Raw genomic sequence first — 21,807 nt, forward strand, 5'->3', positions numbered from 1 at the left:
ATTGTCTTTTCCACCTAATGGTTTTGGCTCAACTGGATAGTCATGGGGGAAAAGATACTGATTCTACTTCATGCATAAGTATCAATTCTAGTTGGATTGTAGCTCTCAGTGTAAAAGGTAAAATAGTAATGTTTCTAGACAAAAATATACAAGAATATTTTTATGATCCAGAATAAAGCAAAGATTTCTAGCCAGGATACAAATATCTTACACATAAAGTTTAAAATTAACAACCTATAGCACAACAAAATTAAGAACTTCTGTATGGGGACTGGTAGCCGTAAATACATTTAATGGAGAACAAAAGTTGAAAATGAATTAATAATTTAACTCTAGAAATTAAAAATACAATACCAAGATAAAACCCATGTAAAGAGAAAAGAAACAAAAACTAAAATTTACATGAATAGAATTCTTTATAAACTCTGAGAGTTAACAAGACTAAAATCTAGTTCTTAGATACCTCAGAGACTAGCCTTTGGATGGTTTGAACAAACAAAAATTAGGCAAGGAACCAGAGAACACGTTTAGGAATGAAAGAGACATAGGTACAGGTGAGTTTTTTGTTGTTGCTGTTTTGTTTTGTTTTAGTGATAAAGGAAGGCTATGATTACATTTCAAAAGTTAAATTTAAAAAATTAGATGAATTGGACACTTTTTGAGACAATAATAAATTGAAAATGTTTCTACCTTTGTGATTCATGGCACATGCTTAAAATGAGATGGAATTCTGACTGAGAGGAATGAGGTAGGTAAATTTTATTTTCTGTTAGACACTGAACTATATCCCCCACAAAGTTATGTTGAAGTTCAAACTCACAGAACCTCAGAAATGCTCTTATTTGGAAATGGGGTTTTTGCAGGTCTAGTCAAGCTAAGATGAGGTCATCAGGATGGGCCTGACCCAGTGTGACCAGTGTTCTTCTGTTACCAACCAGGGTTCTTGGCCTCCTTGATCAACAGAAATTGATCTGAGGCCAGATAATAAATTCCGGCGAGACTTCATTGCAGCTCCTTCTGCAGCGCTGGGAGAGAAAATAAACAACAGATTCCCCTGCTCCCCAAGGGGACGAGAAGCAATCCTGAAGTGGGGTGAGGACAGGGGTGTGTCCAGGGAGTCAGACTGCAGGGTGACGTAGGTGGTCTGCCCACCCCTCAGGTAGTGACGTGTGCAGGGGGCATGCTCAGTACTCTGCCTTTGTTCCCGACACCCAGTTTTGCTCCTGACACCCAGTTTTGCTCCAGGCTCTTCAAAAGTGGCAGTTGGGCTTTTCGGTCTCTTTCAATCTTTTGTCCAGAATCTGCCCCAACTGTGCATGCACACAGTTATTTTTAGCCCCATATAACTTATTTGTATTTTGTCACATGAGAGGTGTGTCTAGGTGCAACCATTGCAGTGAAAGGTTCCAGGTCCCAGCCTGTCTCACTCATATAAAGTGAGACATTTGGGCACAGATGTGGACATGCACAGAGAGAAAGTGGTGTGAAGAAAAGGTAGAAAAGCCGAGGATTCAAGAAGCGAGGAGAGAGGCATGAACAAATTCTCTTTCATATCCTTTTCAAGAAACCAGTCCTGCCCACATCTTCGTTTTGGACTACTAGCCTCCAAAACTGTGAGATCAATAAACATCTATTGTTTAAGCGACCCAGTTTACTGTGCTTTGTTACCGTAGGTTCAGGAAGTGAACGCATGCACTGACTCTGAAAACTGTTCTGCTGTGTTTTGAAACACCTGTGGACATGGGGATTTAGCCACCGTCTGCACCATACTGCAAGGCTAAAATCTTCTCTTTCAGGGAGAGGAAAACAGATAGTTTCAAATCCTCTCATCCCTGGGTAAGTTAGATGTGCTGCCATAACTCCCCAGAAAGAAAAGAGAGACCTTGTAGGTAGAAAACATACACAGTATCCAGAGCTGTGGTTGGAGGAAACCAGAGACAGAGGCTTGCCCAGCTGAAAACCAACATGAATGTACTTAGCGCCACTGAGCTGTACAGTGAAACATGGTGAAATAAAAACACTTTTCATTTTACCACAATAAAAAACATTAAAAAAAAGAAGAAATTAGAAAATATTTTTCTACAGAAATACAAAATATCCAAATAGAGAAAGAAGATAGACAACTAACATAAAAAGGAACATTTCAGACTACGAGGAAAACTTTTTTTTTCCCTTGAAGAGGGACATACTTTTTAGAGGGGAAAAGCCACCAGCAATCTTTATTAAAATAGTTAACCATGGAAACAGATACCTTTCTCAAAGCCACTTATGTTTATTTTACTAGATTATTCTCATACACATATAGTGAAAGCAGATATTCACAAACATCTACTTAGATACTCAGTAAATTCTTACTGAAAGGATAGCGCCTCAGGGTCCAACCAACAAAGCACACGGCATCAACTACAGGTTCGAGACTCTCTACTGCTACATGGTGGCCACATACACATATTGCAGAAGCAAAATAATATCTCAGGGGCTCACATGCAAAATACTGTGACTCAGTAGCAGAGTGACAAGAGTCATCTAGATCTAGTCATCTAGAAATAGATCATTCAGGAAAAGAAGGATGCTTAGTGAGAAATCCACTAGGAAGAAGAAAAAGTGCACTTTTTTTCAAAAAAGGTCCAAACATGAAAATACAGCTTCTGAAAAAGTAGAAAAAAAGAAATTCCATTTCATTGGTGCAGTGAGTTGCCAGATTTCAGAATCGGCACAAGAGCCACAAAAGAATCCAGCATCCCATGGATGCCTTCATATTTTACTCATCACGTCAGAATATAGTTGTTTTCAACCTTCCATTTATTAAAAGTCCATGATGCTGTTGCTGTTGCTCAGTTGCTAAGGTGCGTCCAACACTTTGCAACCCCATGGAAGCAGCGCAACAGGCTTCTTTGTCCTTCAGTATCTCCTGGAGACAGCGGAGACGTCCATGAAATGAGGTCTAATCTAGGAACTGTATGCAAAGGTGCCTTTGTACTTCAGTGCACCCAGGACTGAGCGAAATTATTAACAGCACTCTGTGGGGTAGAGCTGATGGAGGTGATGGAATTCTAGCTGAGTTCTTTCAAATCCAAAAAGATGATGCAGTGAAAGTGCTGCACTCAATATGCCAGCAAATTTGGAAAACTCAGCAGTGGCCACAGGACTGGAAAAGGTCAGTTTTCATTCCAATCCCAAGGAAAGGCAATGCCAAAGAATGTTCAAACTACCACACAACTGCACTCATCTCACATGCTAGAAAGTAATGCTCAAAATTCTCCAAGCCAGGCTTCAACAGTACATGAACCAAGAACTTCCAGATGTTCAAGCTGGATTAGAAAAGGCAGAGGAATCAGAGATCAAATTGCCAACATCCACTGGATCATAGAAAAAAAGCAACAGAGTTCCAGAAAACATCTGCTTTATTGACTACACCAAAGCCTTTGACCGTGTGGATCACAACGAACTGTGGAAAATTCTTAAAGAGATGGGAATACCAGACCACCTTACCTGCCTCCTGAGAAATCTGCATGCAGGTCAAGAAGCAACAGTTAGAACAGGACATGGAACAATAAACTGGTTCCAAATTTGGAAAGGAGTACATTAAGGCTGTATATTGTCACCCTGTTTATTCAACTTACATGCAGAGTACATCATGCGAAATGCTGGGCTGGATGAAGCACAAGCTGGAATCAAGATTTCTGGGAGAAATATCAATAACCTCAGATATGCAGATGACCTCACCCTTATGGCAGAAAGTGAAGAGGAACTGAAGAGCCTCTTGATGAAAGTGAAAGAGGAGAGTGAAGAAGTTGGCTTAAAACTCAACGTTCAAAAAACTAAGATCATGGCATCCAGTCCCTTCACATTATGGCAAATAGATGGAGAAACAGTGCAAACAGTGACAGACTTTATTTTCTTGGGTTCCAAAATCACTGCAGATGGTAACTGCAGCCATGAAATTAAAAGACGCTTGTTCCTTGGAAGAAAAGCTATGACCAACCTAGACAGCATATAGAAAGCAGAGACATTACTTTGCCGAGAAAGGTCCAGCAATCCATGATTTATCAATTAGGCATGCATGGATGTAAGAGTTGGACCATGAAGAAAGCTGAGTGCCGAAGAATTGATGCTTTTGAACTGTGGTGTTGGAGAAGACTCTTGAGAGCCCCTTGGACTGCAAGATCTAAACCAGTCGATCCTAAAGGAAATCAGTCCTGAATATTCACTGGAAGGACTCATGCTGAAGCTGAAACTCCAATACTTTGGCCACTGATGCAAAGAACCGACTCATTGGAAAAGACCCTGATGCTGGGAAAGATTGAAGGCAGGAGGAAAAGGGGACGAAAGAAGCTGAGGTGGCTGGATGGCATCATCGACTTGATGGACATGAGTTTGAGCAGACTCTGGGAGTTGGTAATGGACAGGGAAGCCTGGCATGCTGCAGTCCATGGGTCGCAAAGATTCAGACACGACTGAGCAACTGATCTGAACTGAACTGTCGGGTAGAGCTGGTCTTCACATTCTCTCTCAGGTTGAAGCCAGCTCTTCCTATTTTTTTTTTTTTTTAAAGATCAGCTGTTCTTAGTTGATTGGAATGGAAAGAGATACAGTGAAATACAAGGTTGACCATCATCAGGGACCTCACACACATTCTTAACCTCCCACTCGAAGGAGAGCCATCACTTGATTGCCTCATAGGCCAAGGAGAGAAGAATGGAAGCAGAACTCCCAATCTCAGTAACAACACAGGCTGGGTAGTACTACAGTGCTCTGACCAAAAAAACAGTAACCCATGGAAAAGGATATTTCCTAGAAACCCACAGAATTTGGACAAGCTTGTAAGTCAGGGAAAACCATCAGAATTATTCTTGCTTCATCACAGCATCTCTGATTTGCCAAATTCTCTCCCACCAAGTACACACTGTCATGAAAGAAAATGGTTTGGGCATGAAAGTGAGGCTTTATTTATGCATGAGTCAGTTGTGTGTAACACCCTCTTTGATAAATAATACATTTTTAAAAAAAAAAAACCTTTCTAGTCAAGAGAGATCAAAAGCTTTCCAGAAATTGAAGTTAAAACCCAGAATTGTTTATTAAATCTGAGAAAACTAGAACTCAAGAGACAGGAAAATAGAAGACTGAGTACAAACTCATACAGTGGCAACATGCTGCTAAAATGCATTCTATTAAGAGGTGAATATATAATTTGGACATAAAGGTGTAAAGTAGTTTTTGAGTGTTGTTTTTCAGTTGCTAAGTTGTGTTTGACTTTTTTGTGATCCCATGCCCTCCAGGCCCCTCTGTCCATGGGATTTCCCAGGCAAGAATACTGGAAAGGGTTACCATTTCCTTCTCCAGGGTATCTTCCCAACCCAGGGATCGAACTCCTGCATTGGCAGGTGGATTTTTTTTTTTTTTAACCGCTGAGGCGACCAGGGGAAGCCCAATTTTAACTACACACATAATATATGACTATATTTCTAAGAATTAAATTTTAGAATATTGTAAGTAAAACTAAGATCACTCCCCCAAAGCACTGATACCCTTAAAATAGCCACTATTTTCTCAGTGTTTTCAGTTTGGAATGTATCCTCTCAAATCTTAAAAAAATGTATATACACACAGACATACACATATTCATATACGTACGTGTGTGTATACAGACACATTCGAAGTAAATAGTTAATGTGTGTATGTGTGTTTATGCATGATGTCAATAAACAACACATTTTCCATGTTAATACCTTCACCAAACAGTACCATAAAATTTTAACCTTTGTGGCTATTTTTCTCATCCCATCACTGTATTAATGTTTCCTACTCGGTCAGAGGTCTCTAAATTGACTTGAGAGGAATACAGATCTTCTGAGTAGGAATGAAAAGAGAATTTTTAAAGACGGTATGTTTGTGTTTGTGTGTGTGGGTTTTACTACTTTAGCATCAAATGGGAAAACCTTAAAAGAAGCAACCCAAGCCCAGAGTTTATGTACAACAATGGGTGAGAGAGAATAGAAGGAAAGAGAGATGACAATTAGGGCTTCCCCAGAAGACCTTCCCAAGGCTGCTGTCAAGGAACAATGTTGGGTTGATGCTCCAAGGGTCTGACAACAAAAGTCACTTCAATGTCTAGGAATGGCAAGTGATGTCCAGGAGTGGCAACTTAAACGTCTATAAATGTCTATACCTTCAACGTCAGGATCACACGAGGGCCTGGTGTGGACCATGGCAAGTGAGGACGTGTGCCCTGTGGAGAAGGCAGCTGTTCCACAGCTGCAGCCAATTATCACCATGGTGGAATGCAAGCTGGTGGTCAGACCTTCCCATTTTTAAAGTGAAGCAGGGAAAAAAAGAACACTGGTATTTTAATGTTAAAATCTCTTGATTTTTTTAAAGGTTGACAATTTAAAACCCAAAGTTTCAAAACAACAGCTCCACCCAGGCTGACACTTGGCTGGTCACACTGGAGGCTGACTTTGCAAAGAGGACAGCAGTTTGCAACTCTCCTCCAACTCCAAATGTCTTTCTCTGCTGGCACAACCAATGCTTTGATGAAACTTTGACAAGTTAACATGGAACAGTTCTTTAGAAGGCACTGGGTCTTCTCACAGGTAAATATATTCCTGGTAACTGGAGCTCTTGTCTTTCTTCCCTTTCCATTTTGAATGAGTTTCCCAAAAGGGACAGATAGGACAAAACCATCCACTGAAACACCCCTTTCTGCATGTTTTAGGTATTTTCGGTTGTATCAGAAGAATTTCAGATTGTGTCACCTTGGAAATACTTTGGCCACTGCATTTCATGTCCTCTGAGTGAAAGAAGATGCCCCCGATTTACCCAAGAGAGGGGACACAGAGCCCTGGTCACAGGAAAGAAGAGTTCTTGTGAGGGGACCTCCTGACAGGTGTCCAGACAAGTGCTCATGATGAGACATTACTGAGAAAAGAGGAAAGGAACAAAAGGGAGGGGCCTCTGTCTCCTCTGCTCTGCTTTGCAAGGGGAGCAACAGAAGAGCTGTGGTTTAAGACATGGAGCATTTAACCACGGACCATTCTCACTGAACTCCATCGAGAGGTTTAAAACTGAACACAGCAACCAGAGACTACAAATTCAAAACAATCATTCCCCTATAAGAGTGAAATTTGTTTCTTAACTATTGGGGTTGAGGAACAGAACCTTGAGAGAGTTGAATGATTTTTAAGAACTGACTGTCAAGGTGAAAATATTAATGACACATGCCCTGTATAATAGCAGTCATTGACTGCCAAGCAAACAAACATGTTCTTTTTCAAATTCAAGATATGCTGGGCCCCTGATGCATGACATTTTATGAAGAGACTCGTCCTACCTTGAAGATGAAATCAGCCATCAGAGGTCCTGGAATCTTAAAGGTTTGTCTCTCTGAGCCCTTCTGAAATTCCACTGTTGTGTTTTCTACAACAAAAACTCCAGGACTGTTAAAGCTGTGCTCTCCTTTGCTTCCTTGAAGTGTTTTTGATTCAATAACTAAAATTTAAAAATAAAGTTTTAATGAAAGTATCTTAAAAGCATTTCATTTCAAAAGATATTTTAGTACGTGTAATTGCATCTGATATCAACACAAGTACCTCCACTCAGTTTACAAACACTGATTCAAATTGGTGAAATAAATATATAAGCTTTTTGTGTGTGCGTGCTAAGTTGCTTCAGTAGTGTCCGACTCTGTGCGGCTCTATGGACTGTAGCCCACCAGGCTCCTCTGTCCATGGGATTCTCCAGGCAAGAATACTGAAGTGGGTTGCCATGCCCTCCTCCAGGGGATCTTTTTAGTTGCCTGTAAAAAGGAGCAAACAAAATTTCTAGCTCCAGTAAGGTCTACTCAACTCTTTGGAGTCATAAGGGCAAGAAGAAAACTTCTCTCTATATTTTTTCATGATGTAGTTATTACTTAAAGGTATGTTACTAATTTTCTCACCCCTTCAGATCATAGGCTTAGACTTTACTAAACTACAATAAAATTTGAATTTGCTTTAAGATTTTTTTTATTTTGAAATAATTATAGATTCACAGGAAGTTTCCAAAGTAGTGAAGAGGTCCTATATACCTTTCATTCAACTTTACCCAATGGAATGGTTATATCTTATCCAACGATAATACCATATAAAAACTAGGAAATAGACATCAGTACAATGTGTGCCTATAGGCCTGTGCTATTTTGTCACACATCACCACAACCAAAACACAGAACTATGATATCACCACAAAGATCTCTCTCATGTGTCACCTCTTTAGTCACAGTGGCTTTTTCTTTTTTTCAAAATTTATTTATTTTTTGCCTGTGTCACAAGGCATGCAAGCTCTTAGTTCCATGACCAGGGATGGAACCCATGATCCCTGGAATGGAAACACAGAATCTCAACCACTGGATCAACAAGGATGTACCTCATATTGGCTTTTAAATGAATATTAGTTCTTTACAATCTCTAACAGAACACTGCTGATGGTTTAACCAAAATAACACTCCTACTTTATTTAAATGATTTTTTTCTTTACTTTTCCTTTTTTCCCCCTTTCATTTTATAAATGTTCCCATACTTAATAGAGCTGATTGACCTGCATTTCTGGCTCCAGCTCTACTCCTAACTCACTGCCTTGGCTTCTTATGGCCTATTTCTAAAATGAGGAGTCAGAGCAGACAATCTCCCAGGTCCTTTTCTCTGAAACCTACGCTTGACTCACTGGTATTCAGTGGTTCTTTAACCATCTCAAACAAAGGACACAACAGAACTACAACTCCATTCAAGCTAATAAAAAGCAACAAAATGATCTGGTTTTAAGAGGCTGCAATCCACATGCTGCTGTGCTTTGGCAGTTTGGTGGGGTTTTTTTTGCTGATTTCTCTCTGCCACTGGAGCAGCTGCAGGAATTCAAGTGCCCTGGACAGACTGTGTAACAGGCATTAGGAGACATCCCTGATTATCCCTGACAGGCAGGCTGGGAACTTTTCTGGGAAAATTCAAAGACTGGACACAGGCTCCTTGATCTGCAGGAATCATTAGCGGTCAAAGAATAATTCTGGCTACTCTCAGACACACAAAACCCCAACCACTTTGGCCCTGATCTCCGTGACCACAGTAGATTTTTGGAAAGTGTGAGATTAAATTCATTTCCTAGTTCCAATGAAGATATAAAACTGAATGCTATAAAGCGAGTTGTCAGTAAAAATGAGATGGGAAACTAGAGATGGTAAGAGGGCCCTACACTGGATGAATTAGACCTTGAAAATAAAGGAGGAAAAAATCATGAGCATTTAGGTAATATCAAAAAATGAAATGAAGTTGGGCAAAATCCAACGCTGCAAAGAAGAAGGCATACAAAACACCAAGTTTCTAGACGGAGATTGAGCCTGAAGTGACTTGACTAAATTCAAGTAGTGTCCGATGGATTCGGCGGCTGTGTTGGGGCAGTGATTGTTTTACCACTGAGCTGACCTTCTGCATCACAGCTTGCCAAGCTCCATCTGGTTGCAGAGTTATGGTGGCGGTGGCAAGGGGGGGCGGGGAGGTCAGAATCTGGAAAGGCGATCTAGGGGGAAGGGAAGACCAACATGACATCTATCTTTTGAACCATTTCTGTTTATTTGGTTTTCATTGTTTTTAATGTTTATTTAATTATCTACTTGGGCTTCCCACGTGGTGCTAGTAGTAAAGAACCAGCCTGCCAATGCAGGAGATAAAAGAGACTTGGGTTCGATCTGATCCTTGGGTCGGGGAGATCCCCTAGAGGAGAGCATGGCAACCCATTCCAGTATTCTTGTCTGGAGAATCCGATGGACAGAGGTGCACAGGGTCACAGAGTGGACACGACTGAAGTGACTTAGCACACATGCATGCAAGTATCTACTGCATTTTCTGCTTCCTTTAATATTTTTTCACAACATTTTGTTGTTCTTTTGTTTTCATTTATTTTTAGGCCATGCCATACAGCATATGGGACCTTAGTTCCCCAATCAGGGACTGAACCCATGGTCCCTGCATTGGTAATGCTGAGTCTTAACCACCAGACCACCAGGGAAGTCCCCGATGTTTTGGTTTTTGATTCTGAGTCCATTCTATTAACTTCAATGGTGTCCAAGATCTTTAGTGATGAAGATGTGATAATACAAGGTGCAAAACCAGTTTTCAAGTGCATATGAATTACCCAAACTACTCCTCTCCTCCACTTCTCATAAAATATCTTTATTCCAATTATTTCAAAAGGTTTCCCACTCTCTGGGTCACAAACCCTGGCTGCATACACAGGAGGTCAAAAGCAGGTGCCCTGACCTCAACTGCGTAACTTGATTCAGAAATGAGTGGTCAATAAAACTAAGGGAAGTGCTCTGATGAAGCCACCTTTTGATGGTTTGTGGATCCCAACACTGCTGACACTTCGGATTAACAAGGTCACTGTGATGAATTCACAGTGAAGTAGAAACCAGTGCTGTTCTTCAGGAGCTGTCATTTTTACGGGGGTAAACTTGCTTCTCCTTAGTGCCTATGCCTCTTAAAAGTAATTGGCAGAAAAGGGGTTTTTGTAAACCAACAATTCAGACAATGTATTGATTTATGGATATGTTTTTTAAGTTGTTGTTTTTATATTATTTGTTTATTTATTTAAATTGGAGGATAATTACAATATTGTGATGGTTTTTGCCATATATCAACACCAATCAGCCACAGGTAAATATGTGTCCCCCCATCCTGAATTACCCCGTCACCTCCTCCCCACCTCATCCCTCCAGGCTGTCCCAGAGTGCCCTGGGTGCCTTGCTTCATGTATCAAACCCACATTTGTCATCCATTCTATATACGGTACTGTACATGTTTCTGTGCTATTTTTTCAAATTAAGGTCCAACACTGGTGTATGTACTGCAGGCTTACATTGTGATGTGAAATCCACAGCTCATGAGAACTGCACTCACAGCCCTTCAATCCTCAGAGCCCTCAAGGACCCTCTGTGTTCCTATAGTAGGACAGCTAGTGCTGGGTAAAGACCCCAGGAAATGTGTAAACGCTCCCACCCTGCGAAAGGCAGAGGATAACAGCCTCTTTTCCTGCTGCTGCTGCTGCCTTCTTTCTCCTCTTCAGGCTTAAATGACTAGGGTTGCTTGCAGAGAAGAGTCAAGGAAGAGATGCTATGCATAGTCAAATAGATGAAAGAGAAATATCCTATGATATTGCTTACATGAAATTTTAAAGAAAGATACAAACAAGCTTTGGCATTTGTTAGCTGGCTTAACAAAGAAATATATTGGAAATCCCCTTATCCTCTGCTGCTTAATCTGAAGAATGAAGTTAGTGTTGTCGCAAGAATAAATAAAATTACACACCAGGAAAAAAAAAAAGAGGACCAAAAACCAAGACGCTCTTTTATCCCCAAATCTTCACAACTCAAGTCTACAATAGTTACCTTTACATATTTTGATCCACATTAGTTATTTTTAAACGAAATGACTAGAAAGATGATGAATGTTCCTAACTGCTTCTAGCTGAAAGGCCTGCCCTGAGAAGTATCAGTCCAGGCTTCTTTTGAAAGAGACAGGGTCATGCTAATTATCCCAAGAGGTCTCAAATTCTCAGAAGGCCACAAAGTATTGTTAGGTAAGCATGTAATGAGCATTTAGCATGGCTGCCTTCGTTATAAATACATCAAACTTATGCTTCTAGTTGTATTTTATAGTGTATGCACACTTCACTCAGCATCCATTTCCTCTGATGAGTCATTATGCTCATGCTTATATTTATACATCTCTATACAGTGAGTCCCCTAAATATAAACCTTAAAGTTGCAAACTTTCAGAGATCAGAATGTGTGTTCGCATGTCCAATCAATAAGTTAGTTCACATGCCCGGCGTACATTGTCACATGTGTGCGTCCTCTACAAGTGCTCATGCTGTGTGCAAGTACAGTAGTGCAGCATCTTTATTTCAAGCCCAGGATGTCCAGAAGCAAGCATAAAATAGCAGTGATGTAGCTGGTACAGTGTAGTCAATTGTGTTAGTTGGGTACCTAGGATAACTTTGCTGGACTTACAACAAATTGGATTTACAAAACACTCTTAGGCTGGAACTCATTTGTATGTAAGGAACTTACTGTATATGGTCATCAGACAGCACTTAGAGGACCAAAAAAAAAAAAAAAACCAATTCTTACAATCAATAATGGAGGTTTTCAGCTTATGGCATCTTGCCTTCTCCAGTTTATTGCCAGTCAACATATTTCATGTTGAAGTTTTGCTTCAATAAAATCCCTTTTGTGGTAACCCTCTTATTATTTCCATTTTTGAAATTTTAGGGAAATCTGGAGCTGTGTGCTTGCAAGCTGTGAGGCCAAGCTTGCAAAAGGACCGGATATTCAGCTCTAATCACCTCGAGGCAATATGCAAGATGGATATTCTGTAATTAAATTCCACAGCAAAGAGACTAACATTATGTTACTGAGTGTCCTCAGTTTTTAATGACGTAGCCTTTTGGAGGGTGGCACTTAATACAGATCTTAAAAAGAATGATTTATTACTGCAAAGTCAGCTTAATTTCAGGACTATATCTTTGGAATAAAATTAAGAAAACACTTATACAAATCAAGAAAATAAAGCCACATCTATATTAAGATGTTAAGAAATGCTAACTAATTCCTTTGTAAATGAAGCCAGTTCATTCTCTTCACTGGCAGAGAAAGGTAACTTTCAGAAATACTTCTGAGCCAGTTTTGAGAATGTTCAGAAGGAGAAATACTCCAACCAAGAGATCTTATCACCTTTGGAGAAATGGGAATATTTTTGAGCTCTGTTCTTGGGACAGTGCCAGTCTTAAGTTATATTTAATATGCCAGAACAGGTATGTATATAAATGAGTATTTTACCTCAAAGTATTCATCTTTACTAAACCTGTATACTGCCTACTTATTCTGCTTTTTGAGCTTATTAAGCTCTCTTTAGAGCTGAATTTTAAAGAACTGTCTTTAGTATCATGAGAAAATCAGGCCCAGTCATTGCATAATTTTTTTCTAAAATATCTTTTTGATATGCTGTAAAATTCACATGCCATAAAATTCACTCATTTAAAATATAGTTTTGTGGTTTCAGCATATTCACAGAATTGTGAAACCATCACCACAATCGAAGTTTAGAACATTTTTGTCACCACTCCTCCAAAGAAACCCCATATCCATTAACAGTTCCCAGACCTGCCACCAATCCAACTCACCCTCGCCCTATGCAACTGCCAACCAACTTTCTGTCTCCTTAGATTTGCTTACACTGGACACTTTATATAAAGACAATCATATATTAATAATACATGGCCTTTTTGTGACTGACTTCTTTCACTTAGCACAATGTTTTCAAAGATCGTATCTATTGTAGCAGGCTTCCCAGGTGGCGCTAGTCGTAAAGAACCTGCCTGCCAATGCAGGAAATATGAGACTTGGGTTCCATTTTTAAGTAGGGAAGATCCTCTGGAGTAGGAAATGGTAGCCCACTCCAGTATTCTTGCCTGGAGAATCCCATGCACAGAGGAGCCTGGCAGGCTACAGTCCACAGGGTCACAGACACTAGGACATGACTGAGCACAGAGACATCTATTGTAGCACATGTCAGGGACTTCATTCTTTGTTATAGTCAAATAATATTCTACATATGCTACATTTTATTTACCCATTCATCTGTTAATGGACATTTGGGCTGTTTTCACATCTTGGCTATTATGAATTATACTGCTATGAATATTCAGTACTTCATAGTTTTGAACCAAAATGTTATTTTACAACGTGATCATTCAAATCATTCACAGAATTTGGATCTAAATGATTTTCATCTGTTTTCAAACATCAAGTTGGAATTTACAAGGATGAAGATTTATTCTCATCGAGTGTAGGCTGGGACTCCCCTGGTGGCCCAGTGGCTAAGACTCTGTGCTCCCAATGCAGGGGCCTGGGTTCCATCCCTGGTCAGGGAACTAGATCCCACGTGCCATAGCTAAAGATTCTACATGCCACAACTAAGACCTGGCACAGCCAAATAAATAAATTTTAAAAAAGAAACAGCTCTGGTGGGCTTTAAACCATTTTATGAAGAAGCCTTAAAAAATGTTTTGATGCATCATTCTAGAGAAAGCCTTGAGTGAACTGACCACTATATGGTTGTAAACATTTTAATATTTTAAATAGATCAGTCACACTCTTTTAGTCATTATTCATACAACAAAGTAGGGTTAAAAAAAGACTTTCCAATAATGGCTCACTCTCACTGTCCTAAACCTATTCTCTTCCTTCCCTAATTTAGGCCATAATGTGCTACGGAATTTCTTTTTTTTTTTTTTTTTTAAGATTTTTAATCTATATCTTTGGTGACAAACACATTTTGATATAAACATTCCTCAAAGGACATTGCTGGTTAAAATACCAGTACTGAATCTAAAGTATATAAATACATACATACACCTGCACATACACACTTGCAAGCTACAGAAAATGTACGACGCTTATGGCCCTGAGAAATTCTTACAACTTGAAAATCTAAGATGGTGGCTCAGGAGAAACAAAAAGGCAAAATATGCAGCATTTTAATACAGTGGACCTTGATTTGTGTGGCTTTAAAATAGCTATATTTATAACTACTTAGTGTTTTGTACTTTTTATAGAAAGATAGAGCTGAACACAGTGAGCTTCTTCAAGGCCAGGGACCCCAGTCTTGGCAGAGATGCAACTTCCCCAGAAAAATACTAAGAAAGTCCTTCGCATGGACACAGGAAACCCTGGGATAGAAATATACAAACTTCGGTATTCCCAGTTTCTTTGGGTCCTAAGAGACCAGAAAGGGCTTCCCTCATAGCTCAGTTGGTAAATCATCTGCCTGCAATGCAGGAGACCCGGGTTTGATTCCTGGGTCGGGAAGATCCCCTGGAGAAGGAAATGGCAACCCACTCCAGTATTCCTGCCTGGAGAATCCCATGGACAGAGGAGCCTGGTGGGCTACACTCCATGGGGTTGCAAGAGTCGGACACAACTTAGCAACTAAACCACCACTGAGAGACCAGAAAAGCTAAGACAGAGGAGATTTCATGTGACTTTGACCAAAGAAACATACAATCCCATCCCTTTATTGTTTCAAACTCTTAGGATTCTGGGAAACCAGTGTTAACTTTCAGTGCCCCCTAGATCTAGGCTGTGATGTGCTGTCAACAGAGCTTGTACTTGTCAGCTGTATTCACTGATGCAGCTCTGTGTTTTAAATTTTGTTTTGCTATTTTTTATCCCAAACTATTGAGATCTCCAGAAGACTCTTGAATCTAAGTTTACTCTCCACATAAAAAATAGTTCATTACACATATAACTTGATTTCCTCTCCTGTCAGGGGATTAATCCCAAACTGGTATACTTCCCACTAGGACATGAGAACCAAAAAAATCAGGGTCATAGATCATTCCTTAGAGATACAGACCATTTCAGTGGGCGTCTCAGTTGTGTCTCAGTTATATAAATATATACATACATTTTCTTTACTATATAAGCTTCAGAAAAGAAGAAAAATGTTAAGATTAAATCTTGCTTACAGAGATGTGCAGGTCCTTTCACTGTAATTCTCACACTTCGACTTCCCAAAGGAACAGCAATTACATTTTCTTCCCCTAGGAAAGAACACAAGACAAATGTAATAAAACTTCTGCACTAAAGGCCCATTGAAATAAGCAACTCAATCAAAACTAAGGGCATGTATAAAGTGTTCTTAATTGTATGTCATTTCCATCTTCAGTTAGGAAATCTTCAGGAAACAGCTATTGTGTCTCAGGCATATTAATATACTCACAAAATTTTACTTAAATATTGGGTTGGCCAAAACATTCATTTTTTCTGTAAGATGGCTCTAGTAGTGCTTAGTTGTCTTTAATTTCATTAGAAACAATTTTGTTAGACTGCATTAAGACAGCTGTCATATCAGTGTGCATTTAAAAAAAAAAAAACTTACCAAAACTGGTGAATTTTTGTGCAGCCATGTTAATAATAAAGATGGAAGAAAAAAAGCAACATTTTCAGCATATCATGCTTTATATATTTTATTATTTCAAGAAAGATAAAAACGCAACTGAGAAGCAAAAAAAAGATTTGTGCAGTGTATGGAGAAAGTGCTGTGATTAACTGAATGTGTCAAAACTGGTTTGTGAAGTTTCGTGCTTGAATTTCTAGCTGGACAATGTTCCACGATCCAGTAGATTAGCTAAAGTTGATAGCAATCAAATCGAGTTATTGCAAACAATCTAAATTATACCACACAGAGATAAACAACATATTCAAATATCCAAATCAAGTGTTGAAAATCATTTGCACCAGCTCGACTGTGTGGATCACAATAAACTGTGGAAAATTCTGAAGGAGATGGGAATACCAGACAACCTGACCTGCCTCTTGAGAAACCTGTATGCAGGTCAGGAAGCAACAGTTAGAACTGGACCTGGAACAACAGACTGGTTCCAAATAGGAAAAGGAGTATGTCAAGGCTGTACATTGTCACCCTGCTTATTTAACTTATATGCAGAGTACATCATGAGAAAGGCTGGGCTAGAAGAAGCACAAGCTGGAATCAAGATTGCCGGGGAAAATATCAGTAACCTCAGATATGCAGACGAAACCACCCTTATGGCAGAGAGTGAAGAGGAAGCCTCTTGATGAAAGTGAAAGAGGAGAGTGAAAAAGTTGGCTTAAAGCTTAACATTCATAAAACTAAGATCATGGCATCTGGTCCCATCACTTCATGGCAAATAGATGGGGAAACAATGGAAACAGTGTCAGACTTTATTTTTGGGGGCTCCAAAATCACTGCAGATGGTGATTGCAGCCATGAAATTAAAAGACGCTTGCTCCTTGGAAGGAAAGTTATGACCAACCTAGATAGCATATTAAAAAGCAGAGACATTACTTTGCCAACAATAGTCTGGTCAAGGCTATGGTTTTTCCAGTGGTCATGTATGGATGTGAGAGTTGGATTGTGAAGAAAGCTGAGCGCCGAAAAATTGATGCTTTTGAACTGTGGTGTTGGAGAAGACTCTTGAGAGTCCCTTGGACTGCAAGGAGAGCCAACCAGTCCATCCTAAAGGAGATCAGTCCTGGGTGTTCACTGGAAGGACTGATGCTGAAGCTGAAACTCCAATACTTTGGCCACCTCATGCGAAGAGTTGACTCATTGGAAAAGACCCTGATGCTGGGAGGGATTGGGGGCAGGAGGAGAAGTGGGCGACAGAGGATGAGATGGCTGGATGGCATCACCAACTCAATGGGCCTGAGTTTGAATGAACTCCGGGAGTTGGTGATGGACAGGGAGGCCTGGCGTGCTGCGATTCATGGGGTTGCAAAGAGTCGGACACGACTAAGCAACTGAACTGAGCTGAACTGAGTTATGTTAATCATTTTGATGTTTGGGTTCCACATAAGTTAAGCAAAAAGAATCTTCTTGACTCTGCATGTGATTCTCTTCTTAAATGTAACAAAAAGTCCCATTTTTTAAAACAAATTGTGACAGGTAATAAAAAGGGGATGCTGTACAATAACGTGGAACAGAAGAGATCATGGGGCAAGGGGAAAGAACCTATCAACAACACCAAAGGCCGATCTTCATCCAAAGAAGGTGATATGGGGTGATATGGTGGAATGGGAAGGGAGTCCTCTACAATGAGCTTCTTTCAGAAAACCAAATGATTAATTCCAACAAGTAATGCTCCCATTATACCAACTGAAGACAACACTCGATGAGAAGTGTCCTGAATTAGTCAACAGAAAACCCATAATCTTCCATCAGGATAATGTAAGATTGCATGTTTCTTTGAGACTAAGGCAAAAGCTGTCACATCTTGGCTGGGAAGTTCTGACCCATCTGCCATATTCACCAGACACTGCTGCTTCCGATGTCCCTTCAATTTGGTCTTTACAATATTTGCTTCAGGGAAAAATTTTCAATTCCCTGGAAGATTGTAAAAAGCACCTAGAACAGTTCTCTGCTCAAAAAGATTAAAAGTTTTGAGAAGATGGGATTATGAAGTTGCCTGAAAAATGGAAGAAGGTAGTGGAACAAAATGGTGAATATATTATTCAATAAACTTCCTGGTGAAAATGAGAAATGTGTCTTTTACTTAAAAAAAAAACCTGAAGGAATTCTTTGGCCAATCAATTTTTAAAAGTATTAAAGAAAAAGTTAAATAAATGCACTGAGCAACTTGAATGAGTCCACAACTAGGGCCCTAAGGTCACACTCATTCATTTGAGGCTGCTTGTGCCCTACAAAGGCAAAGGTGAGTAACTGTAACAAAGACAATACAGCTCACAAAGACTAATATACTTCCTACAGGGTTCTCCACCAAAAATTTTTGACAATACCTGGCCAAGATAATTATTTAATGGAAACCCTGCCCCCTGTAGATTCTTTTTTCATGCTGTTACACATTCCGAAAGTAATATTCATGACCACATAATAATCCAGGGGTATATGAAATTCTATTCCCCAGTCTCCTATTTGATCTTCAAGTCTATGACTAAATGATGTTAGTACATCATCAACAATATGAATTACTTCAAGCAGATGTTGTGTTTTGTTTGTTTAACTTACAGCGAAGAATTTTTGATAGCCTCTGGGTGAAGTTGTTGAATCAAAGGATGTCACTATGTTTATTGACTTGTTTATAAGTTTTATTAAATAAAAATACTTACTATTAAAATTAGAAAATTCAAAAAGCATTCCAGACAAAATAAAGCTATTTCCAATCCAACTGCCCAGAGATCATCACTTCTAGCACTGTGATAAATATCCTTTCCTGATTTTATATTTGTTTGTTTTTGACACACATACATGTAAAAAAAAATGAACACTATTTAAATGCTCACTATTTTGGGAGGAGTTAGATAAACAGTGATACGCCCAGGCTAAAGATCTTTCCAACCCAGGAATTGAGCCTGTGTCTCTTGCATCTCCTGCATTGACAGGTGAATTCTTTACCACTAGCATCACCTAGCAAGCCCTGAAGGAATACTCTACAACAGATAAAAGTAACAATAGGAGGCTGCATTACTTGATGTGTAAAGACTGCTAAATGACTGATGAAAAAAGCAAGTTAATATATGTTTTTACCCAGTGTTAGATAAGTACAATCCTTTGTTTTCCTGGTAGTTGGATCACTTGTGAATGTATCCTCAAGCAGCATATTGCTTAATTTTGCTTGTTTGGGACCTTGGTTACAATAGAAAGAAACTACATACATTTGTGTATATTCTTATGTGATTTGCTTTTCTTTGAACAATGCTGTTTATCTGAAATCAAGTCATGTTGATGAGCCTAATTGTCCTTCATTCACTTTCACAACTGTACACAACATAATAGTTAAATTAAACATCTTTGAATCTCCTTTTCCAGAAAAAAAAAAAGAAAAGAAAAAAGCAAGTTAAAAAATAATTATATGGCCTAGTATTTCTTGAATATGATGTCAAAACCATAGGTAACAGATGAAAAACATAAACTGGACTCCACCAAAATTAAACTTTTCCACGTCAAAGGGTACTATCAATAGAATGAAAAGGCAAGGCAGGCAGTGGGAGAAAATATCTGTAAATTATGTACCAAATAAGGGGTTAATATTCAGAAGAGATACAGTTTCTACAACCCAACAACGACAACAAAAATCACCCCAATTCAAAAAGTGGGCAAAGGACTTGAATACACATTTTTCCAAAGAGGATATACAAATGTCAATAAGCACAAAGAAATTAGGCTCAACATCACTAATCATTCAGTTCAGTTCAGTCACTCAGTTGAGTCCGACTCTTTGAGACCCCATGAATCACAGCACGCCAGGCCTCCCTGTCCATCACCAACTCCCGGAGTTTACTCAAACTCATGTCCATTGAGTCAGTGACGCCATCCAGCCATCTCATCCTCTGTCGCCCACTTCTCCTGCCCCCAGTCCCTCCCAGCATCAGGGTCTTTTCCAATGAGTCAACTCTTCGCATGAGGTGGCCAAAGTATTGGAGTTTCAGCTTCAGCATCAGTCCTTCCAGTGAACACCCAGGACTGATCTCCTTTAGGATGGACTGGTTGGCTCTCCTTGCAGTCCAAGGGACTCTCAAGAGTCTTCTCCAACACCACACTTCAAAAGCATCAATTTTTCGGCGCTCAGCTTTCTTCACAATCCAACTCTCACATCCATACATGACCACTGGAAAAACCATAGCCTTGACCAGACTATTGTTGGCAAAGTAATGTCTCTGCTTTTTAATATGCTATCTAGGTTGGTCATAACTTTCCTTCCAAGGAGCAAGCGTCTTTTAATTTCATGGCTGCAATCACCATCTGCAGTGATTTTGGAGCCCCCAAAAATAAAGTCTGACACTGTTTCCATTGTTTCCCCATCTATTTGCCATGAAGTGATGGGACCAGATGCCATGATCTTAGTTTTCTGAGTGTTATGCTTTAAGCCAACTTTTTCACTCTCCTCTTTCACTTTCATCAAGAGGCTTTTTTAGTTCCTCTTCACTAATCATTAGGAAAATGCAAGTCAAACCCACAAAGAGATATCACTTCACACTCATTAGGATGGCCATTATTAAAAAAAGACAAACATGCAAAATAACAAGTGTTGGTCAGGATGTGAAGATATTAGAACCCTTGTGAACAGCTGATGGAAATATAAAATAATTTTTCAATCACTATGGAAAACAGTTACTCAAAACATTAAATACAGAGTTACAACATGATTCGGCAGTTCCACTTCTGAGTATACCCCCAAAGAACTGAAATCAGCGACTCATACAGATATTTGCACATGCACATAAAAAGCAGCATTATTCCAGCCAAAGATGAACTCAACCTAAGTGTCCATTCACTGATGAGTAGAAAGCTATCACGTGGTAAATATACACAATGGGATATTTTTCAGCCTTAAAAAGTAAGGCAATTCTAGGTCTTCTCTGGTGGTCCAGTGGTTAAGAATCTGCCTTACAATTCAGGGGACTCAGATTCAGTCCCTGGTAGGGGAACTAAGATCCCACATGCCTCAAGTCAACTAAGTCAGCACACTACAACTACTGAGTCAACGTGCTCTAGGGCTGGTGTGCTACAACAAGAGAAACCCACATACCACACACTGCAACTAGAGAAAGCCCGCATGCTGCAACAAAGGTCTGGGGTGGCCAAAATGAAAAAAAAAAATTAAAAAGTATTTTTTTAAAAAGACAATTCTGACACATGCTATGACACATAGATAAACCACAAAGATACTAGGCTAAGTGAAATACGCCAGTCACAAAAGGATATGTATGATTCCATTTATATGAGGTATGTTAAGTTCATAGAGACAGAAAAGTAGGATGGCTTTTGCCAGGGGATGGGGTAAGACATATTATCACAATCTATCTCTAGAAATTTTCTCATTTTGCAAAACTGAAAGTCTGAGCCCACTAAATAACTCTCCATTCTCTCTCACCAAACCATTGACAGTGGTTTCCTCCCAGGAAAGAAAAGAATTCTGGGAGTGCCTGAATGGAAACATAGTTCTATATTTTTTGAGTTCTCTAGAATAAAAATGCACCAGTGAGTTACTTTTAAAATACAATTTTTAAAAAAGCTAAAAACATTATTTACTGAGGAAAAAAGAAAATAAAGGACCAGGGCCAAAATGTTTTTGCTGGATGAGTTTTGCGAAACCTTAAGCAAACAAGCAAGTTGCAGATAATAGGAAAATGAAAGCTTCCCAGTTAGTGAATACCAGCTAAAATAACTGATACCCAAACCAAACACAGAGATCACATAAATAAATATGTGAACTAAA

General features: G+C 39.4%; 1 protein-coding gene across 5 annotated transcripts in view; it reads right to left on the reverse strand.

Moving 5' to 3' along the window:
- Positions 1–21,807, reverse strand: part of ADAMTSL3 (ADAMTS like 3) — a 363,119-nt gene that overhangs the window by 154,244 nt on the left and 187,068 nt on the right. For all 5 annotated transcript variants that reach the window (XR_006344423.1, XM_043921943.1, XM_043921940.1 and 2 more), the window contains exons 8-9: positions 15,556–15,630; positions 7,331–7,488 (exon numbers count right to left, since the gene is read on the reverse strand). Coding sequence is in view for 4 of the 5 variants with exons in the window: in XM_043921943.1 (XP_043777878.1) it covers positions 7,331–7,488; positions 15,556–15,630 (233 nt within the window). In the remaining variant the exon portion in view is untranslated. The remainder of the gene's footprint in view (positions 1–7,330; positions 7,489–15,555; positions 15,631–21,807) is intronic.

Source organism: Cervus elaphus, chromosome 13, assembly GCF_910594005.1.
Source record: "Cervus elaphus chromosome 13, mCerEla1.1, whole genome shotgun sequence".
In the NCBI taxonomy this organism is placed as follows: Eukaryota; Metazoa; Chordata; class Mammalia; order Artiodactyla; family Cervidae; genus Cervus; species Cervus elaphus.